The sequence below is a fragment of the Gorilla gorilla genome, chromosome 6 (genome assembly GCF_029281585.2).
Source record: "Gorilla gorilla gorilla isolate KB3781 chromosome 6, NHGRI_mGorGor1-v2.1_pri, whole genome shotgun sequence".
Lineage (NCBI taxonomy): Eukaryota > Metazoa > Chordata > Mammalia > Primates > Hominidae > Gorilla > Gorilla gorilla.
In genome coordinates, this window is record NC_073230.2 from 11,514,892 (window position 1) to 11,535,500 (window position 20,609).

At 45.6% G+C, this 20,609-nt stretch overlaps 1 protein-coding gene across 3 annotated transcripts in view; it reads left to right on the top strand.

Annotated features, from left to right (window-relative positions):
- The window catches only part of SDK1 (sidekick cell adhesion molecule 1), a 965,237-nt gene that overhangs the window by 756,776 nt on the left and 187,852 nt on the right, over positions 1 to 20,609 (top strand). For all 3 annotated transcript variants that reach the window (XM_055346825.2, XM_055346826.2, XM_055346828.2), the window contains 2 exons: positions 11,031 to 11,129; positions 20,283 to 20,474. In XM_055346825.2, coding sequence (XP_055202800.1) covers positions 11,031 to 11,129; positions 20,283 to 20,474 — 291 coding nt within the window. The remainder of the gene's footprint in view (positions 1 to 11,030; positions 11,130 to 20,282; positions 20,475 to 20,609) is intronic.

Below are 20,609 nucleotides of genomic sequence, written 5' to 3' on the forward strand. Positions count from 1 at the left end.
AGCCCAGCCCCACCAGAACATTCCACCGTGGGTCCCACCAGACCATTCCGCCCCGGGTCCCGACAGACCATTCTGCCCCGGGTCCTGACAGACCATTCCGCCCCGGCTCCCGACAGCCTCTGCATCTCCATATTCTGCAGCCCCACTGACATCCCCTGCCCACAACCACCACCACTGCTGGCTGCTGCCACCAGAGGCAAAGCACAAGCCATTGGCAGTGACCCCCAGTGGTGGGGCTGCTGGGCATTTTCACTCATGTTGAGGACAGACTTCGCTTCCAGGCACCCTGAGGTCAGACTCTCCCACCCACAGTTGCCACCTGGATCTGAAGCACACCTCCCCAGCAGCAGGGCCGCAGTGCAGCCATTGCCAGCCCTACCAAGTGTTCTGCCAGGAACCTGGGGGTCACCCCACCCCTGCTGACCACAGCCAGCAACTGCACACACAACCAGGGGTCCTGAGGACAGGCCTGCTCGGCTTGCTCTGCCTCCCCCAGTATGAGCAACACTATCCAGGGCCCTGGGCTCACCCTGCCCTGTCCACCACTATGAGCACCTGAGTACTTCTCCTGGGGACCTGAAGTCGGGCCCACCCAACCTGCTGCACCATCACAGCTGGCACCCATTCCTACACACCACCCCTGGGCCTGGGGACTGGCCTGCTCAGCCTGTCACAGCCACCAGCAATACCAGTGCAGACTGCTAAGGAGCCAGGGGATTGTCCCACCACTGCTACTGTCACTGCCTATAGCATGCCTGCTGTCCGGGGCCTTGAGAACCCACCCACCTGCTTGGCCCCCTGCAGCCATTGCCAGCACCTGAGCAACCCACCTAGAATGCCAAGAATGAGCCTGTCTGGATCACTCTGGGATGTAAGGACAGGCACACTCAGCCCACTGCTGCCACCACTGGGGCCCAAGGATTGGCCCACCTGGTGTCCATGTCCCCAGCAAAACTTTACCACAGCCTCTACTAACAACCACACCCTAAGCCACTGAGGAAATCACAGACACCACTGATGCTGTTTACAGCCAAATAAATTATATGGAGACTACACTACTGCTTCATCCAGAATCAAAGCCAAAGTACCCTATCCAATCAACACCACAGATACATCTTCAGGAAAAAGCCCTCCTTTATGAAAGCAAATCCAAAAAATTAGAAGAAGCAACTGTTACACCAGATATGCAGATATCAACATAAGGACACAAGAAATATGAAAATGCAAGGAAGTATAACACTTCCAAAGGAACATGGTAATTCTCTAGCAACAGATTCCAATGAAAAAGAAATTATGAAATCCCAGAAAAAAATAAAAAATAATGATATTAAGGAAAGTCAGATAAAAGAGACACAGATAAATAATACAAAATAATCCAAAAAACATTTCAATACATGAATGAGAAATTTACCAAAGAGATAAATATTATAAAAAAGAACTGAACAGATATCCAGGAACTAATTAATTCATTGACTGAAATTTAAAAATACAATAGTAAGCTTCAGCAGTAGACTAGATGAGACAGCAGAAGGAATTTCAGAATTTAAAGTTGAATAAAGACTATGTGATATATGAGTCACCATAAAGGAATGAGTATTTGAATTTTTGATGTCCCAGAAGGTGAAAAGAAAACCAAAGGGATACAAACCTGATTTAACAAAATAATGGCTGAAACCCAAGTCTAGCAAGAGATTTAGACATCCAGATATGGGAGGCTCAGAGATCCACAAATAAATAGATACTATTCAGAAAGGTCTTCTCCATGGCACATTATAGTCAAATTATCAAAAGTTGAAGACAGAATTCCAAAAACACCAAAAGAAAAGCATCTACTCACTTATAAGAGAACCCCCATCAGACTAACAGTGCATTTATCAGCAGAAACCTTACATGCCAAGAAAAAAATGGGATGATATATTCAAAGTACTGGGGAAAAAAAATAACTTGTCAGCCAAGAGTACTATATGCATAAAAGTTATCCTTCACAAATGAAAGAGAAATAAAGTATTTCCTAGATAAGTAAAAGCTGAGGGAATTCATCTCCACTGGACTGGCCCTACAAGAAATGCTTAATGAATTTCACACCTGAAGTGAAAGAACAATATCTACCATCATGAAAATGTACAAACGTATAAAACCCATTGGTAGAGCAAACACACAAATAAGGAAGAGAAAGGACCCAAATGTTACCACTACAGAAAACCACCAAACCTCAAAAATAAACAATAAGAGAGAAGGAAGGGAACAAAGGATATATAAACCAACCAGCAATCAATTAATAATTACTAGAATAAGCCCTGACATATCAATAGTAACCTTAAATTTAAATGGATTAAAGTATCCAAAAAGATAGACTGGCTGAATGGATAAAAACAAAAACGAAAACAAAAACAAACCATGACCCAACTATAGGCTGTGTACAAGAAACTCAGCTCGCTTGTAAAGACACATGTAGACTGAAAGTAAAGAGATGGAAAAAGAGATTTTGTGCAAACAGAAAGCAAAAGTGAACAGGAGTAGGTACGCTTAGATAAAATACTTTAAGTAAAAAACAGTAAAAAGAGACGAAGAAGGTTATTGTGTAATGATAAAGTTATGAATTCAACAAGAGGATATAACAATTCTAAACATATATAGACCAAACACTGCAGCACTCAGATATATAAAGCAAATATTATTAGATCTACAGGGAGAGACAGCAATACAATAATACTTGGGGACTCTAACATCCCCCTCTCAGCATTAGACAGGTCATCTTGACAGAAAAATAACAAAGAAACATTGGATTTAAACTGCGCTTTAGACTAAATGGACCTAACAGACATTTACAGAACATTTCATCTAGTAGCTACAGAATGCACATTCTTTTCATCAGTACATGTAACATTCTCCAAGATAGACCATATGTTAGGACACAAAGCAAATCTCAACAACTTTTAAAAGACTAAAATTCTATCAATATCTTCTTAGACCACAATGGAATAAAACTGGAAATCAATAATGAGGAACTTTGGAGTCTGTACAAATACATGGAAATTAAATAGCATGCTCCTGAATGACCTTTGGGTCAAAGAAGAAATTAAGGAGGAAATTTAAAAATTTCTTTTTTTTTTTTTTTTTTGAGATGGAGTCTTGCTCTGTCGCCCAGGCTGGAGTGCAGTGGCGCAGTCTCAGCTCACTGCAAGCTCCGCCTCCCAGGTTCACGCCATTCTCCTGCTTCAGCCTCCTCAGTAGCTGGAATTACAGGCGCCCACCACCACATCTAGCTAACTTTTTTGTATTTTTTAGTAGAGACGGGGTTTCACCATGTTAGCCAGGATGGTCTCGATCTCCTGACCTCATGATCTGCCCGCCTCGGCCTTCCAAAGTGCTGGGATTACAGGCGTGAGCCACCGCGCCCGGACAGAAATTTCTTGAAACAAATGAAAATTGAAATATGACATACAGAAACCTACAGGATACAGCAAAAGTGATGCTAAGAGCCTACAATAAATGCCTACATCAGGAAAAAGTAGAAAGATTTCAAACAATCTAGTGATACACCTCAAGGACAAACCAAACCCAAAATTAGTAGAAGGAAAGAAATAATAAAGATCAGAGCAGACCTAATGAAACAAAGACTTAAAAACAATACATGTGTTTTTTGTCTGCATAAATGTCTTCTTTTGAGAAGTGTCTGTTCGTGTCCTTTGCCCACTTTTTGATGGGGTTGTTTGTTTTTTTCTTGTAAATTTGTTTGAGTTCATTGTAGATTCTGGATATTAGCCCTTTGTCAGATGAGTAGGTTGCAAAAATTTTCTCCCATTTTGTAGGTTGCCTGTTCACTCTGATGGTAGTTTCTTTTGCTGTGCAGAAGCTCTTTAGTTTAATTAGATCCCATTTGTCAATTTTGGCTTTTGTTGCCATTGCTTTTGGTGTTTTAGACATGAAGTCCTTGCCCATGCCTATGTCCTGAATGGTAATGCCTAAGTTTTCTTCTAGGGTTTATATGGTTTTAGGTCTAACGTTTAAGTCTTTAATCCATCTTGAATTAATTCTTGTATAAGGAGGGGATCCAGTTTCAGCTTTCTACATATGGCTAGCCAGTTTTCCCAGCACCATTTATTAAATAGGGAGTCCTTTCCCCATTGCTTGTTTTTCTCAGGTTTGTCAAAGATCAGATAGTTGTAGATATGTGGTGTTATTTCGGAGGGATCTGTTCTGTTCCGTTGATCTATATCTCTGTTTTGGTACCAGTACCATGCTGTTTTGGATACTGTAGCCTTGTACTATAGTTTGAAGTCAGGTAGCGTGATGCTTCCAGCTTTGTTCTTTTGGCTTAGGATTGACTTGGCAATGTGGGCTCTTTTTTGGTTCCATATAAACTTTAAAGTAGTTTTTTCCAATTCTGTGAAGAAAGTCATTGGTAGCTTGATGGGGATGGCATTGAATCTGTAAATTACCTTGGGCAGTATGGCCATTTTCATGATATTGATTCTTCCTACCCATGAGCATGGAATGTTCTTCCATTTGTTTGTATCCTCTTTTATTTCCTTGAGCAGTGGTTTGTAGTTCTCCTTGAAGAGGTCCTTCACGTCCCTTGAAAACACATGAAAAAATGCTCACCATCACTGGCCATCAGAGAAATGCAAATCAAAACCACAATGAGATACCATCTCACACCAGTTAGAATGGCAATCATTAAAAAGTCAGGAAACAACAGGTGCTGGAGAGGATGTGGAGAAATGGGAACACTTTTACACTGTTGGTGGGACTGTAAACTAGTTCAACCATTGTGGAAGTCAGTGTGGCGATTCCTCAGGGATCTAGAACTAGAAATACCATTTGATCCAGCCATCCCATTACTGGGTATATACCCAAAGGACTATAAATCATGCTGCTATAAAGACACATGCACATGTATGTTTATTACGGCACTGTTCACAATAGCAAAGACTTGGAACCAACCAAAATGTCCAACAGTGATAGACTGGATTAAGAAAATGTGGCACATATACACCATGGAATACTATGCAGCCATAAAAAATGATGAATTCATGTCCTTTGTAAGGACATGGATGCAATTGGAAATCATCATTCTCAGTAAACTATCGCAAGAACAAAAGCCAAACACCGCATATTCTCACTCATAGGTGGGAATTGAACAATGAGAACACATGGACACAGGAAGGGGAACATCACACTCTGCGGACTGTTGTGGGGTGGGGGGAGAGGGGAGGGATAGCACTAGGAGATATACCTAATGCTAAATGACGAGTTAATGGGTGCAGCACACCAGCATGGCACATGTATACATATGTAACTAACCTGCACATTGTGCACGTGTACCCTAAAACTTAAAGTATAATAATAATAATAATAAAAACAATACAAATGGTTAAACAAAACTCAGTTTTAGGGAAGATACACAAAATCAATAAACTGCTAGCTAGACTTAAGAAGAATAAAAGACAGATTACCTAAGGAAACAAAATCAGAAATGCAAAAGGAGACATTATAACTGATACCACAGAAATACAAAATATCATTTGAGACTCTTACTAACAACTATACACTAACAAATTGGAAAACCTAGGAGAAATGGATAAATTCCTGAACACATACAACCTACCAAGATTGAATCAGAAAGAAACATAAAATCTGAACAGATTAATAATGGGTAATGAGATTGAATCAGTAATAACTTTCCCTACAAAGAAAAACCCAGGGCCAAGTGGTTTCACTGACAAATTCTACCAGACTTTCAAGGAAGAACTAATACCAATTCTCCTCAAACTATTCCAAAAAATTAAAGAAGAGGAAATTCTTTCTAACTCATTTTATGAAGTCAGTGTTACCCAGATACCAAAACCAGACCAGGACATAACAACAAAAAACTACAGTCCATTATCCCTGATGAACATAGACACAAAAATCCTCAGCAAAAATACTAGCAAACTGAATCCAACAGCACGTCAGAAATATAATACACCATGCTCATGTGAGATTTATCCCAGGGATGCAAGGATGGTTCAACATATACATATCCATAAATGTGATACATCACTCCAACATAATAAAAGACAAAAACCATGTGATCATCTCAACAGATGCATAAAAAGCATTTAATAAAATTTAACATCCCTTTATAATAAAAACTCTCAACAAACCAGGCATAGTAGAAACATACCTCAATATGATAAAGTCTATATACGAAAAACCCACAGCTAACATCACACTGAATGGGGAAAAGCTGAAATCCTTTCCTCTGATAACTGGAACAAGACAAAGATGCCCACTTTCATCACACCTGTTTGTAGTACTGGAAGTCCTAGCCACAGCAGTCAGGCAAAAGAAAGGAATAAAAGGCATCTAAGTTGGAAAAGAGGAAGTCAGATTGTTCTCTTTGCAGATGACATGATCTTGTGTCTAAACAAACCTAGACTCCACCAAAAAACTCCTATATCTGATAAATAAATTCGGTGAGGTTGCAGGATACAATAGCAACACACAAAAATCAGTAGCATTTCTATAAACCAATAATGAACTAGCTGAGGAAGAAATCAAGAAGTTGATTCCATTTACAATAGCTATAAAAGAAAAACATATCTAGGAATTAATTTAACCAAGGAGGTGAAAGATCTCTACAAAGAAAAATACAAAACATTGATGAAAGAAACTAAGAAGCTGAAGAAGACACAAATAAATAGAAAGACATCCCATGCTCATGGATCAGAAAAGTTAGCATTATTAAAATGACCATACTCCCCAAATGAATCTAATGACTCAATGCAATCTCTATCAAAATACCAGTGTCATTTTCACAGAAATAGCAAAAAAAAAAAAAAAACCCGTAAATTCTTGTGGAACCCAAAAAGAGCCCAAATAGCCAAAGCAATCCATAGCAAAAATAACGAAACTGGAGGAATCACACTACCTATCTTTGAAATATATGACAAGTCTATAATAACCAAAACAGCATGGCATGGTATTGGCGTTAACAACAGACACATAGACCAATGGAACAGAATAGAGCACCCAGAAATATATCCATATATTTACAACCAACTGATTTTCGATAAAGGTGCCAGGATACCTTCAGTAATTGGTGCTAGGAAAATTGGATATCCATATGCAGAAGATCGAAATTAAAAAATAACTCAAGATGGATTAAAGACTTAAATGTAACACTTGAAATTATAAAACTACTAAAATAAAACACGGGAAACACTTCAGGACATTAGTGTAGGCAAAGATTTTATGGCTAAGATCTCAAAAGCACAGGCAACAAAACCAAAAATAGACAAATGGGACTATATCAAACTTAAAAACTTCTGTACAGCAAAGGAAATGGTAAACAGGGTGAAGAGACAGCCTGTTGAATGGGAGAAAATATTTGCAAACTATTCATCTGGTAAGGGATTAATATCTAAAATATACAAAGAACTCAGCTCAACAGTTAAAAAAATCTCATTTAAAAAGTGGGCAAGGGACATGAATAAACCCTTGTCAAAAGCAGACATACAGATGGTCAGTATGTCTATGAAAAAATGCCCAGTATCACTAATCATCAAGGACATGCTAATCAAAACCACAATGAGATACCATTTTATCCCAGTCAGAATCACTAGAATTAAAAAGACATAAAAAATGCTGACAATCATATGGAGAACAGGGAACTCTAATACACTGTTGGTGATGATGTAAATTAGTACAGCCACAATGGAAAACAGTATAAGTTTTCAAAAAACTAAAAATAGAACTACCCTATGAGCCAGCAATCCCACTATTGGGTATTTATCCATAGGAAAGGAATCAGTGCATCAAAGGATACCCATACCCCATTCTTACTGCAGCACCATTCACAGTAGCCAAGATATGGAATCAACCCAAGCGTCCATCAGTAGACCAACGGATAAGAAAATGTGGTGTATATACACAGTGGAATCCTATTCAGCCACAAGAAAGAATGAAATCCTGTCATTTGCAGCAACATGCAGGGAACTGGAGGGCATTACATCAATGCCCTCAGGAAAACAAATATCACAAGCTCTCACTCATAAGTAGTAGCTTAAAAGGCCAATCTCATGGAGATAAGAGAGTAGAATGAAAGATACTAGAGGCTGGGAGGGGTGTGTCGGTGGAGCAGGGTGGTGGGGAGAAAGAGGTTAGTTGATGGGTATAAACATTCAGTTAAACAGAAGGAGTAAGTTCCAGTGCTCCTTGGCACAGTAGAGTGACTACAGCTAACAATGATGTATATTTCAAAATACCAAGGAAAGAGGATTTCGAATGTTCACAACACATAGGAATGATAAATACTCCAGGCCATAGGCACTCTGAACACCCTAACTTGGCCGTTACACAGTCAGTGCCTGTAACAAAACGTCACCTGTACCATAGAAATGTGTACAAGTATTATGTATCAATAAAAAAGAAAGTAAAGAAAGCTTCAGACTCTTGGGTGCTGGAGAAACGGCCTCCTTTTCTCTCTAGCTGATGGTGCTGTAGTTAGTTCCACACCCAGCAGGACTTCTTTCCCAAAGCTCCGAGGAAATGAGACGTTGTTGGGAGAGGGTAGCAGTAAAGAGGAAATAGAATATAAATTTTAAGCTGAGACATCGCCAGCTGATTCCAGCAGAGCTAGAGGACAGCATCTTTGGGCAGGAATCCAGGAAGCAGAAACACTGAGAATATAAAAGGAGCAAAAAGCTTTCTTTCCTTCTCCATCGATTGAAAAAAAGAACAAGTCAGTGCAAAAATCTGTCAGAATGTCTTTCTGGAGGCTCACAATTGTGGGAGGATGAGATGGTCTTGACAGCCATTCTATTTTACCATCTTCCACACTAGGAAAGTGAAATTTGTCAGAGCATTTGAGCTTATCTGTGAAAAGTCTTTTCAAAGTTTCACCCAGATGAGTGGTTGTTTTTTGTTTTTTGTTTTTTTTTTTTTGAGGCTGTTACCATTTTTAAAAAATTACAACTTGTGTTAGAAGGCTTTGTCCAAGTACCAACTCAGTGCTCGGTATGGAATTCACCCTAAAAATCTAATGTTTGTGCAAGTGAGGCTGGCAGTAACCAGAACAGGGACTTTGCAGGGGTGAGACTTCTCTGTAGGAATCCTGGATACTCTTTCAGGACAGCTGACACCCTTGACTTCATGCTCTCCTATTTTAAACTGAAAGACTTGCATTTTTTATTACTAAAAAGATTTGAATGTGGCGCCATCCAGCAGGTTCACTAGGGGAGTCGTGTGGCGTGGAGCTTTCAGTAGGAACTAGTGTTCCCTGCCTGGCGTGGAGGGTGTACTCAACTGATACATACAGAAACGGACGGATGTCTCGTCTCTTCTCCATCATTCTTTTCCTCCCTTTTCCCCAGTTCTGCCTTTGAACTACCCTTTCCTCCTCCCTGGCTTTGTCGCTATGTTTCTCCTGAATGGGTATCTGGAGGGGTAAGCATGGGGGCATTGTCAGAGAGGAGGTAGGGCTCTCAATGGCAAGCTGGGAAGCAGGGCCAACCCGGGCAGCTGTGTTTGTGTTTGCTGCTGAGAGCAATGGATGGAGGGGCACTTTCAGGCACCGCACAGGTGCCTGTGGTGCCTGACTTAGGGAGTGTGAGTGCACTGTCTCTCTTCCCCTCATCCTTCCCTCCATTTGCTCGTAAGACGCCAGCCTCCCCAAAAGCGTTTCCATTTCCATCTGCTCCTCATGCCTTGCACAGCAGCTATGGCTATAGAGAGACCATGGCAGGCACATGGCAGGGCTTGGGAGTAACGGCATCCGGGAGAACATCACCATCACGACATCCACCTATCTCCTCCAGATAGCCAGGCATCCTCTCCTCCCTCCCCATCACCACACAGTGTGGGCTGGCCCTGATGGGACCGATGGGACGTGCTATGGGAACACTAAAAGGCTCTAAACCTGGGTGAGCTGGTGCAAGAGATGTGGGTCAGAACTGCCAAATGTCCCTGCTGTCCGGCCAGCAGCGACTTGCTGTGGGCCCTGCTGTCCCTGAGTCGCAGGCAGGTGGTCCATCTGCATGTGGGGCGGAGCTCTCCGCCTGTGGCCGCACATCCTCAAGCAGTTTGCTTTGCTGAGCTGCACCTGCATCTTGGATTTTTAACTCATGTTTTAGACTCTCAGGTCTTTTCTCTGGGGTGGCATCCTCTGATCCTAGGAATGAATGAGTTTATATTCTGATGAGAGGTTCATCATCATGACAGCAGCTGATGATCATGGAACATTTTCATGGTGCCCGGGACATCCTCGTGTTTTCATTTTTTATTACATTTTATTCTCATAATTGTCTCACTGAGTTATTTTTATTTTCCCTGTTTCACACATTAACAGACTAAGGTGTTGAGAGTGTAATTTCATAGGCAGCAAGTAGCTCAGCCAGGTCTGACACCCAGCTTGGACGCCAGCGTTCAAGCGTAACTCTGCGGCTCTGCCTGCCCGTGTTAGCAAGGGGACCGCAGGGCACAGAAGCTCCTGGGAAAGGAATTTGTTTTTGCTGGGACTTTCTCAGGCCACTGCCTTGCCCCTCTGGAATCCTTCAGGATACCGATTGGGTTTGGAGCCTGGAGTTCTGGACCAGGTTGGCAGGTGAGCCTGCCCCTGGGCCCAGGGTCCTTTTCTGGTTTGCACAAGGTTCCAGATGGCCCCCACACAAGCCAGACACGGGGCTGCATACACCATGGAGGAACACTCAGAGGAGGCAGTTGCTCTTGAGAATACAGCCAGCCTGATTGTTCTAATCAGATTAGATCAAGGAGAAAGACAGAGAATGGTTTGTGTATAAATCTCCTGCCACCAGTAGCTCCAGTGCCCTGTGTGGCTGGGATGAAGCTGGAGAAAATAATGTGTGTGATGATAGCCAGGAAGCCTTGAACACCCTCCTTCCTTCTGCATTCCACTGATGTCTCCTGCAGGGTTTTGCAGCCCCAGCTCACCACTTTCCTTCCATAGTTAGAACCTTCCCCACACATCTGATCAAAAGAAAATTTGGGCTATTGTGTTAACAGATGACTTTGCTTTTAATTGGTAGAACCAGGAGCTGTGGGACATCTGAGTTTCACAGAGATCTTGGACACATCTCTCAAGGTCAGCTGGCAGGAGCCCCTGGAGAAAAATGGCATCATTACTGGTAAGTAGGCCTGTCCTTCAAAAAAGGAAAAGATAAGTTTGTCCTCACAAAAAGAAGTGGCTGTCACTTCAAACCAAACTGCTGACAGCATGGACCCGTGCCCACGGCCTTCTCGAGAGGAACTGAAATGTCTTCCTGGCCGTGTGGCAGAGTCCCAGCACTGGGACTGCCCCAGTGAGAGCCAGCCTGGTCTGGGGGCCTTTACTGTGTGGGCAGCAGCCGTAGTTTGAGATCTATTCTCCTCGCATGATCTTCGTAGGTGTCCAGAGTCTCTGACCAATGAGAGTCAGTCATGTTATGACACATTTGTTCACATGCGTGTGTCTTGCTTAATTCTCATAGCAGCATGGTAAGGTCAATATTGATATTATGACCATTTTACAGATGAGGAAACTGAGGCTCCGAGAGGGTGGGTGACCTTTCCTTCATTCAGCAGATGGCACTGAGCACTCCTGTGTGCAGCCAGCCTTCTCAGACACAGCCAGGCGGTGTGACTATGAGGCTCACGTGCCTGTCTCAGCCCTCGTCCCACAGCTGTGAGCCGCAAGGATGAGATCTGGGTCTTCTGACTCCAGATCCCATGTTCTGTCCCCTCCCCACCCTGCCCTCCAGTGAGAGCCCTGAGGAGACTGTGAGGCAGGTACTTCGGAGGAGGTTCTGAGCTGTACGAGGGATGGGGGCTGAGCCTTAGAGGCCCCTGGGCAGTGAGATCTCCTCTCCTGGTTTGAGGGGTTCTCTGTGGGAGACAGCTCACCTTTTTTAGGGTTTTTAATGATTTTATTTATTGATTGATTTATGAGACAGAGTCTTGCTCTCTCGCCCAGGCTGGAGTGCGGTGGCGCGATCTCGGCTCACTGCAACCTCCACCTCCCGGGTTCAAGCAGTTTTCCTGCCTCAGCCTTCTGAGTAGCTGGGATTACAGGTGTGTGCCACCATACCTGGCTAATTTTTGTATTTTTAGTAGAAATGGGGTTTTGCCATGTCGGCCAGGCTGGTCTCAAACTCCTGACCTCAAGTGATCCACCTGTCTCAACCTCCCAAAGTGCTGGGATTACAGGCGTGAGCCACTGCGCCTGGGCAAATTTTTATAATGTCTCTGAAAAACCTTTTAGGTTAAAGCTTAATTTAAATCTTAGTTCAAAAAAAAAAAATCTTGGTTTGACAAAAGCAACATAGGCTCTAGCCTCAGATGAGGTTGGGCAGGGCCCCCTGTTCTACTATTTTAGTCACTCTAAGAGCCTCAGCAGACCTCTGGGATCCTCAGTTACAACTGAGGGGCTGTCAGGAGGACGAGTTGAGAGAAGTTGTATCAGTGGCTGCCCACTGCCTGGCCCAGAACAACTCAGCCTCCAACAGACATCCTTTTTTTTTTCTAAACATTACCTAGGATTTCTAGCAAGCCACTTAATCTTCTTCTCTGTCAGCCACATATAGGACACTTCTGTGTCAGCCCTCTCTGGGGGCTTTGCCTGTGGCATCTCATGTCCCGGCAGGGGCTCCTGCCTGGGTATTCTGCAGCCGCACCCCAAGGTTGAGTGAGTTGCCCGTCCTGACGCGAGCGGTCAGTTTGGCGCTGAGCTGCATCTCCGCTCCGTGGTGGCAGCGTTCTCAGCTGCCTGCGGGAGCCATGGAATTCAAGTGCCTGATTGTTCTGTGAAGCAAGCTTATGCTCTCTGGGTGTGTCCTAGAAGCCTGTGCTGGGACTGTGCTGCCCAGAGACCAAGAGCATCAGGTGGTCTCTCCCTCCTGCCAGGCTGCAGGGTTGGGGGCCGTTTCTTCTCCACACTGGCGTCCCGGATGACAGCGGCAATGATGACCCTGGCCACTTCCCCTGTGCTTGGCACCTTAGCCTTGCGGGATCTCATTTTGCTTTCTCAGCAACCACACAAGGGGTGTCTTATAACCCAAGCCTGGCGATGACAAGGCTGAGGTTTAGGGTGGTGACGTCCCTTCATCACAGCCCATGGGCATGTGCGCGTTCTCTCCTCTGCAGCATTGATGTGCTGGGGGTGAGGTTTGAACCATGCTCTGAACCCCACAGCATGGGATGCTTACTTACCCCATCCACAGTCCTCTTAGCATCTCCATAATTTCTCAAAGCACCCCGAGGCCACAGAAATGCCTGACGGTTCTGTTTATTAAGTAGTTAGGTCCAAACAACGGAAGTGTTAATATGCGCTAACAATTATAATTGCCATTTAAAAAATACTACACAGTAGTTGAAAGAAATAATACTTGCATTTCTTTTTTCAGTGACCACAGTTAGTTCCTAATGGGATGTCTGCACCCGCCTGGCACTGCCCACCTTCTCAGACCTTGGGACCAGATGGTCCCTCGTCACCGTCATTTCCCAGTTCACGTTGGTTTCCAGGCAGTACTTGCTTCCTTATCACAACATCCACCAAAAACTCTGCTCTGCAAAGACAGGATATGTCCAAGGACTTGTGGCGTGCTCTGACCCGGAAATGGAGCCACCTCCAGCTGGAGGCTCACGTGTGTCCCACTGGCATTGAGTGTCCTGTGCTTCCCTGCAGTGCTCCCGGGAGGTCACTGCAGCATCCCAGGTGCCCTGGGGCACAGTGGGAGACGGTGTTCCTACAGTGACCTCTTTCTACACAGAACTCCAGCTACATAGCAAACCCAGTGCCAACCCCACCCCTACTCATCAGTAGACTCTCCTGTAATCATCTGTGCCAACCAGATCCCCTGATAGAGCGGTGTGCCCACAGCCCATACACAAGGTCACCTTGGAGCCAGTGCCATCTCTCAAATTTTTTTTTTTTTTTTGAGATGGAGTCTCACTCTGCAGCCCAGGTTGGAGTACAGTGGCACAATCTCAGCTCACTGCAACCTCTGCCTCCTGGGTTCAAGCAATTATCCTGCCTCAGCCTCCCGAGTAGTTGGAACTACAGGCGTGAGCCACCACGCCTGGCTAATTTTTTGTATTTTTTAGTGAAGACGGGGGTTTCACCATGTTAGCCAGGATGGTCTCGATCTCCTGACCTCGTGATCCACCCACTTTGGCCTCCCAAAGTGTGCTGTGCCTCTTATAAGCATATAGCTGGACTTTGTGGGGTTTTTAATTTTTTGTTTATTTATTTTTTGAAATGGAGTCTCTCTCTGTCACCCAGGTTGGAGTGCAGTGGTGTGATCTTGGCTCACTGCAACATCTGCCTCCCAGTTCAAATGATTCTCCTGCCTTAGCCTCCCAAGTAGCTGGGATTACAGGTGTGCACCACCACACCCAGCTAATTTTTGTATTTTTAGTAGAGACAGGGTTTTACCACATTGATAAGGCTGGTCTCGAACTCCTGACCTCAGGTGATCCACCCACTTCGGCCTCCCAAAGCGCTGGGATTACTGGCATGAGCCACCACGCCTGGCCTCACCTTAACTTTTAAAAAAAAGTAAATTTATGAATCTGGCTCTGCCTTCCAGAAGCTTATCTTTTGAAGTGCCCACTTTAAACAGTGTGAAAACTCCAGGAATGGGGGGAAGTCACTACTAGAATTGGACACAATCTGTTGCACATTCTGAAGTCGTCTGAGAATTGCAAGTGCTGAGTGTGTACAATTAAAAGGGCCTCCTGTTGCCTGGAGTCGAAGGAATTAAGCAAAGGCAGGGGGAACTGAGCAGGGGAGGCCACTATAGACTGCAGGAACCTAGTTTAATCTTGCTTTAAACCATTCAAAGAAAGGAAAAACAAACTAGTGTGAGGAAGGATTTTTAAAAGCTGAGCAGGAGGCTACCATTCGGAAGAAGAAGACTTTGCAGTTCAGACCCTTCAGGGACCAATTCGGTGGCTGGAATTAGAGCTCTGCTTACCACTGATCCCAGAAACAGGGCTGCCCGGGTAGGAAAGAAAGAATTCTGCCCTACCGTCTGCCCAGTCGCCTTTCAGGTCCGCAGTCGGCCATGTTTTGGAAATCTGGCAGAGACTCCTTGGTAGACGTGTGTACACAGAAGGAATTCCCTTTTTACAGATACACACGTTAGCCCCTGCCCTGCCCTTTGTGAACACAGCACACACTTCTTTCCTGTTTAAAGCCGAAAGAAAAAAATCCATGGGCATAATTATTCACGTTGAGCCAACATTTCACGGCTAAGCAGTGGTTGCCAATACTTCCAATTTATGATCGTCTGTTTCACCAGCTAATGGGCCTTCATGAACTCATTTTCATGTTTTATTTAAACAAATACCTGTAGTTACAAGCAGCAGTCTATTGTTTATTGTGGAGCTTGACTTCGAAGCTCGAGTTTTCCTGGGCTGGGTGTAGCCAGAGGCCTGGGTTTGGAGGTGCCTGTGCTGTCAGGGGCAGCAAAGTTGCAGTGCGAGTGCCAGGCAGACTCTCTGCAGGTTCCTCTCGGCAGCCACGTTGTCCCCTTCTGCGTGTGGCCTGTGTGTTTTCCCTTCCTGCTCACTGTAATGTGCACCTTGTGTCACAGAAGCTGCAGTGGACGCCTGTAGCTCTTTGGAGGAGAAGGTCCTAGAGGAGATGAGATCGGATGTTATCACCTTACCAGCCCAGCATCACCCTGTGCCCCCAGTGATGCCCGCATCAGGGGAGCTCCCCCCAGCACCCACCATGTAGACATAGTTTTCCAGTGGAACATGCTGGCAGCACCATGAAATTCTATTCTGTGCTGAAGGCAGAGTGTTTCATTGAGAAGAGCAAAAGAAAAACTGTGTTCGTGGGCAAACCTGGCTGCCGGTTTCTGGAAGTGTTGGTGCGGCACCACCATGCTCTCGCAGGCTTCCTGCAAAGGCTGCACCTGCTATTAAAGGCAGCTGCAGGAGCCCAGGATGACTGACGGCTTGGGCCTGGGCTCGGCACCACTTTACTGGCCAGAGGCGCTGTTGGAAACGTAGGTTTATTAGCCCTGGTCTGTGGTGAGCACCCCCAGCTTCCATTTTAATTCGAGGCCTGGAATGAGAGGGAAGCACGGAGCAGGGGGTGGCTGCGCCTGCCTGAGTAAATTGCCCATTGCGCGCTCGTTGTAAATTTCAGCGTCCTCCACTCTCCTTCCGTAAACTCTGATTTATGAGGGCCAGGATGCAGACAGACAGTTTGTGATTGGATGCACTGCTCTCTTCTAGAGAATTTACTTCAGATCAACAGAAAATTATTTCTGAAGCTCCTCTGGCCATTAGTCTCAGTTAGGCAGCCATTGGGAACAGGTAGGATGCCAAGCGGGAGGTACCCCCGCTCCTGGCTCCGGGCGCCTCTCTCCTCTCTCCTCTGGGAGCTGGAAGCAGAGGATGCATTCCCCTGGCCAGCACTGCCCGAGCCCTCCACGCACCTCCCACAAAAGCTGTTGTTCATAAATTAGGGGACGTCTTTCCCACCTCACGCCCACCACTCTGTCTGTGCTCACGGGCATCACACGTCTTGGGCCTGCGCCGTCTCTGCTAGCATTTCTCTGCAGATCAGCCTCTCTAGTTGTCCGTTTGGTTTTTGTTTGTATCCACAACCATTTGAGCACACTATATTATCAATGTTGATCCTAATAAATTCTATCAACACTGGCTCTTCCTGAAGACGCTGGAATTGCCGTGTTTCAGCTCTAGGTCGACATGACAAACATGACGCTGTGTTTCAGTAAATTCTGATGAAAAACAGCTTTTAAACAAATAAAATTTTCTGGCAGACAAGTTGTAATATTAAACAAAGACTGCTCTTCCCATAGGTTCAGAGTAGACCCCGAGGATCAAATTATTTAGCGATTGACCAGGCGTGACCCACCAAGGTCAGGGATGTCTTTCGGTTCCCTTGCACACGTCAGGAGGAGGTGCTGGAGGAGGAGGCGCTTTGAGAGGCAGGGTCTCATCCACCGTGAGAAACAAACTCACCCGTCCCAACCCAAAGAATGGACTCAGAGACCCGGAGAACAGCGAAAGTGAGACTTTTAATGACGGTCTTGCAAGATCGAGTGTCTGGTGAGCAGGCACACTCGGCACAGTCACAACAAGCGGTTTATCCCCTAGTGCTCAGGCCCCTCTCCCGGTTCCTCATAGGCTGAGCACTATGGGGGTGGGGGGGGGGGGGGTCACAGTCTTCCCGGACATCACCTATTGGTTGTTGGGCAGGGGGCTGTAGGTGTTTTTTTAGGGTTGTCCTATTGCATTTTGTTGCAGCCCACAATGCATTGCAATCCTAGTCAGCTCAGAGGGTCTTCAGGTGTTTGACTTACGACCTAAGTAGCTGGGCAGGCTGATAAGAACAGACGAAACGAGCTATTCTGCAGGATAGTAAACTTTCATCTTAGACTAAACTTCTTTGGTTGGGGTGGGGACAACTGAGGGGTGGGGGGAGGCTGAGAAGCAGGCATTTGCGATTGAAGCAGGGGCTTAGTGTATCCTGTTTCTTCTGTAGTTTGCTGACCTAAGCTGATTCAAGGTACTTTGTCTTGGAAATGGACCATGTATCCATTATTTCCTTCATCCACTGAGGGCTGTCTGGGGTTCCAGCAAGTCCACGAAGCTTTCTGTGGCTTGGTTTCTTCCTTTGTGAAATAGGATAACAATGGCTCCAATTTGAAAGGTGTGTTGTGAGGGTTACATGAATGAATGGGGCAGGCTAGATGTCTTAGACATCAGGCTGGGCAGATGAGGGAAATGCTAAGATGTAAAGCGAAGGCAGGGCCCAGGCTGGACGTGGTGGCTGACGGCTGTAATCCTAGCATTTTGGGAGGCCGCGGTGGGAGGATCGCTTGATACCAGGAGTTTGAGACCAGCCTGGGCAACACAGTGAGACCCTCATCTCTACAAAAAATTTTTAAAACTTGCCAGGCATGGTGGCACATGCGTATAGTACCAGCTACTTGAGAGACTGAGGTGGGATGATCGCTTGAGTTGAGTGGTTCAAGGCTGCAGTGAGCCGTGATCACCCCACTGCACTCCAGCCTGGGCAACAGAGCAAGACTTACTTTCTCTCTCTCTCTTTCTCTCTCTCTCTCTCTCTCTCTCTCTCTCTCTCTATATATATATATATATATATATATACACACACATATATATATACACACACACATATATATATACACACATATATATATACACATATATATACACATATATATATATTTTTTTTTTAAATAAAGTTAGGAAGGAGATGGGAGAAGGCAATGATGAGTGGTTGGCCTGGGTAGTCAGCCTTCTCCCCTCTCACTGGGAGGAGGAAAAGGAGACCAGGACCTGAGAAGCAGCCAGGCGCCTTTGATGAAGACACCACAGAGGACGGTTTAGTGACCCTCCTGGGCCCAGGCAGAGACCCCAAAGGCAGGCAGGCAGCACCACTTGGTGACAACTCACAGGATGGCAGGTGCTCCAAGTGCTCTGGAGGCCCCCAGCAGCCAGGCCGCCCCTCTGGTGGCCCTTGTTCCTTGGAGCTCCCCACTGCGTCAGCCCACACGGGAGTCCCCTCAGCCCGCACACAGAAGCTGCCAGGCTGTACGGGGCCTGTGGCACGGCCAGGGGGAGCAGTTTCCGACATTAAATTTTTTCAAAATATAAAGTCTCAAGATGCTGTTCTCTAAATTCTTGTTTACGTGCAAGTGCAACTCCTAGCTTTATTTATTGCTTTCATCAGAGTGAGGAGGAAGTTTCAGGTGCGTCCTAGCGCTTCTATATCCCTGAGGTTATTGACTAGAAATAGGGAAGAGCAAGCGTTTTCAGCTGTTTTCTTTTGCCTGTGGACCTATGAGCTCTTTCCACCACTGTCTCCCTCTTTAAAAGACACTTTTAAGTGCTCTCTGATCACGTAAACTCCCCTCCACGCAGGTTGATTGATTCAGGAGCTAGTTGGGTCTTTCCTTTTTTTTTTTTTTTTTTTTAAGACAAAGTCTCGCTCTGTCACCCAGGCTGGAGTGCAGTGGTGCAATCTCGGCTCACTGCAACCTCCGCCTCCCAGGTTCGAGTGATTCTCGTGTCTCAGCCTTCCAAGTAGCTAGGATTACAGGCGCCCGCCACCATGCATGGCTAATTTTTGTATTTTAGTAGAGACGGGGTTTCACATGTTGGCCAGGCTGGTCTCCAACTCCTGACCTCAGGTGATCCACCCGCCTTGGCCTCCCCAAGTGCTGGGATTACAGGTGTGAGCCACCGTGCCCCGCAGGTCTTTTTTCTCTAAGCCCCAAGTCACAGTGGAATCCCAGGTTGAATAAATTTTCATCGTGAGGCCCCACTGGCCTGAAGAGTATAGGGGGAAATCAAATTTATTAGAAAACAGGATATTTGAAAAGGGGAGAGAGAGCTAGAAGCAAAACTCACACACTCAGGTGAAAAACTTTTCCAGTGCATTGCAAAACAGAAGAGTGATCTTTCAGTCATTTCATAAAGGAAAAAGTAGAAGTGTTTCCATGAATTAGTTACAACCGAAGAGCAAGCCATTGATTTAAGGTACAAAAAATATCGGCTTCCAAAAATGAAATGATTGGCCGGGTACAGTGGCTGTAATCCCAACACTAAGGGAGGCCGAGGCGGGAGGATCTCTTGAGCCTAGGAATTCCAGACCAGCCTGGGCAACAGGGGGAAACCCCATCTCTCCAAAAAAATACAAAAAATTAGCCAGGCATGGTGGTTCACGCCTGTGGTCCCAGCTACTCAGGACGCTGAGGTGGGAGGATGGATTGAGCCCAGGAGGTTGAGGCTGCAGTGAGCTATGATTGCACCATTGCACCTCAGCCTGGGCAACAGACTCAAAAATAAATAGATGCATACATACATACATATATACATACATAACATTTTTTAGTGGAATTATTGGTGAAATGCATTCATAATTTGACAAGAGAAGGTTGAATTGAGCACAGCAGGCTGGCAGCTGTCGTCATGTTTCAGTTCACGCACCTGGTGCTGAGGTTACCAGAGCATCCCAGAGGCCCTGTCCTTGTGAAGCTCGCCCTGGTAGGGAGGGATGGTCCCCTGTGGTGGGACCGTCACTCCCATAAGCAGGTTTATGAGATCACAATGGGCACACAGAGGAAGGAGCCTTGACCTGTGTCTCATGTCAGTAGCACAGTGGCTCTAAGGTGCCTTCAGCACATCCAGCCAAGCTCTCCATAGCTCCAAGCCTGCAACGATGGTGCTGTGGAATCCAGGTGAGCCCTTGGCCTTCAGGAGACCAACGCTGGTCTGGTCCTGTTGCTTTCTAGGCTATCAGATCTCTTGGGAGGTGTACGGCAGGAACGACTCTCGTCTCACGCACACCCTGAACAGCACGACGCACGAGTACAAGATCCAAGGCCTCTCATCTCTCACCACCTACACCATCGACGTGGCCGCTGTGACCGCCGTGGGCGCTGGCCTGGTGACTTCATCCACCATTTCTTCTGGAGTGCCCCCAGGTCAGTAGAATCGTGTGCGGTCCTCCTGCTGTCACCTTTCTCTTGGAGATTCCTGAGGCTAGAAGTTGATTGGCACTTTGGTGTGGAAGCCACTGAGTGCCTTGAAAAGGAGTGGTGGTCTCCTGCCAAGATGCT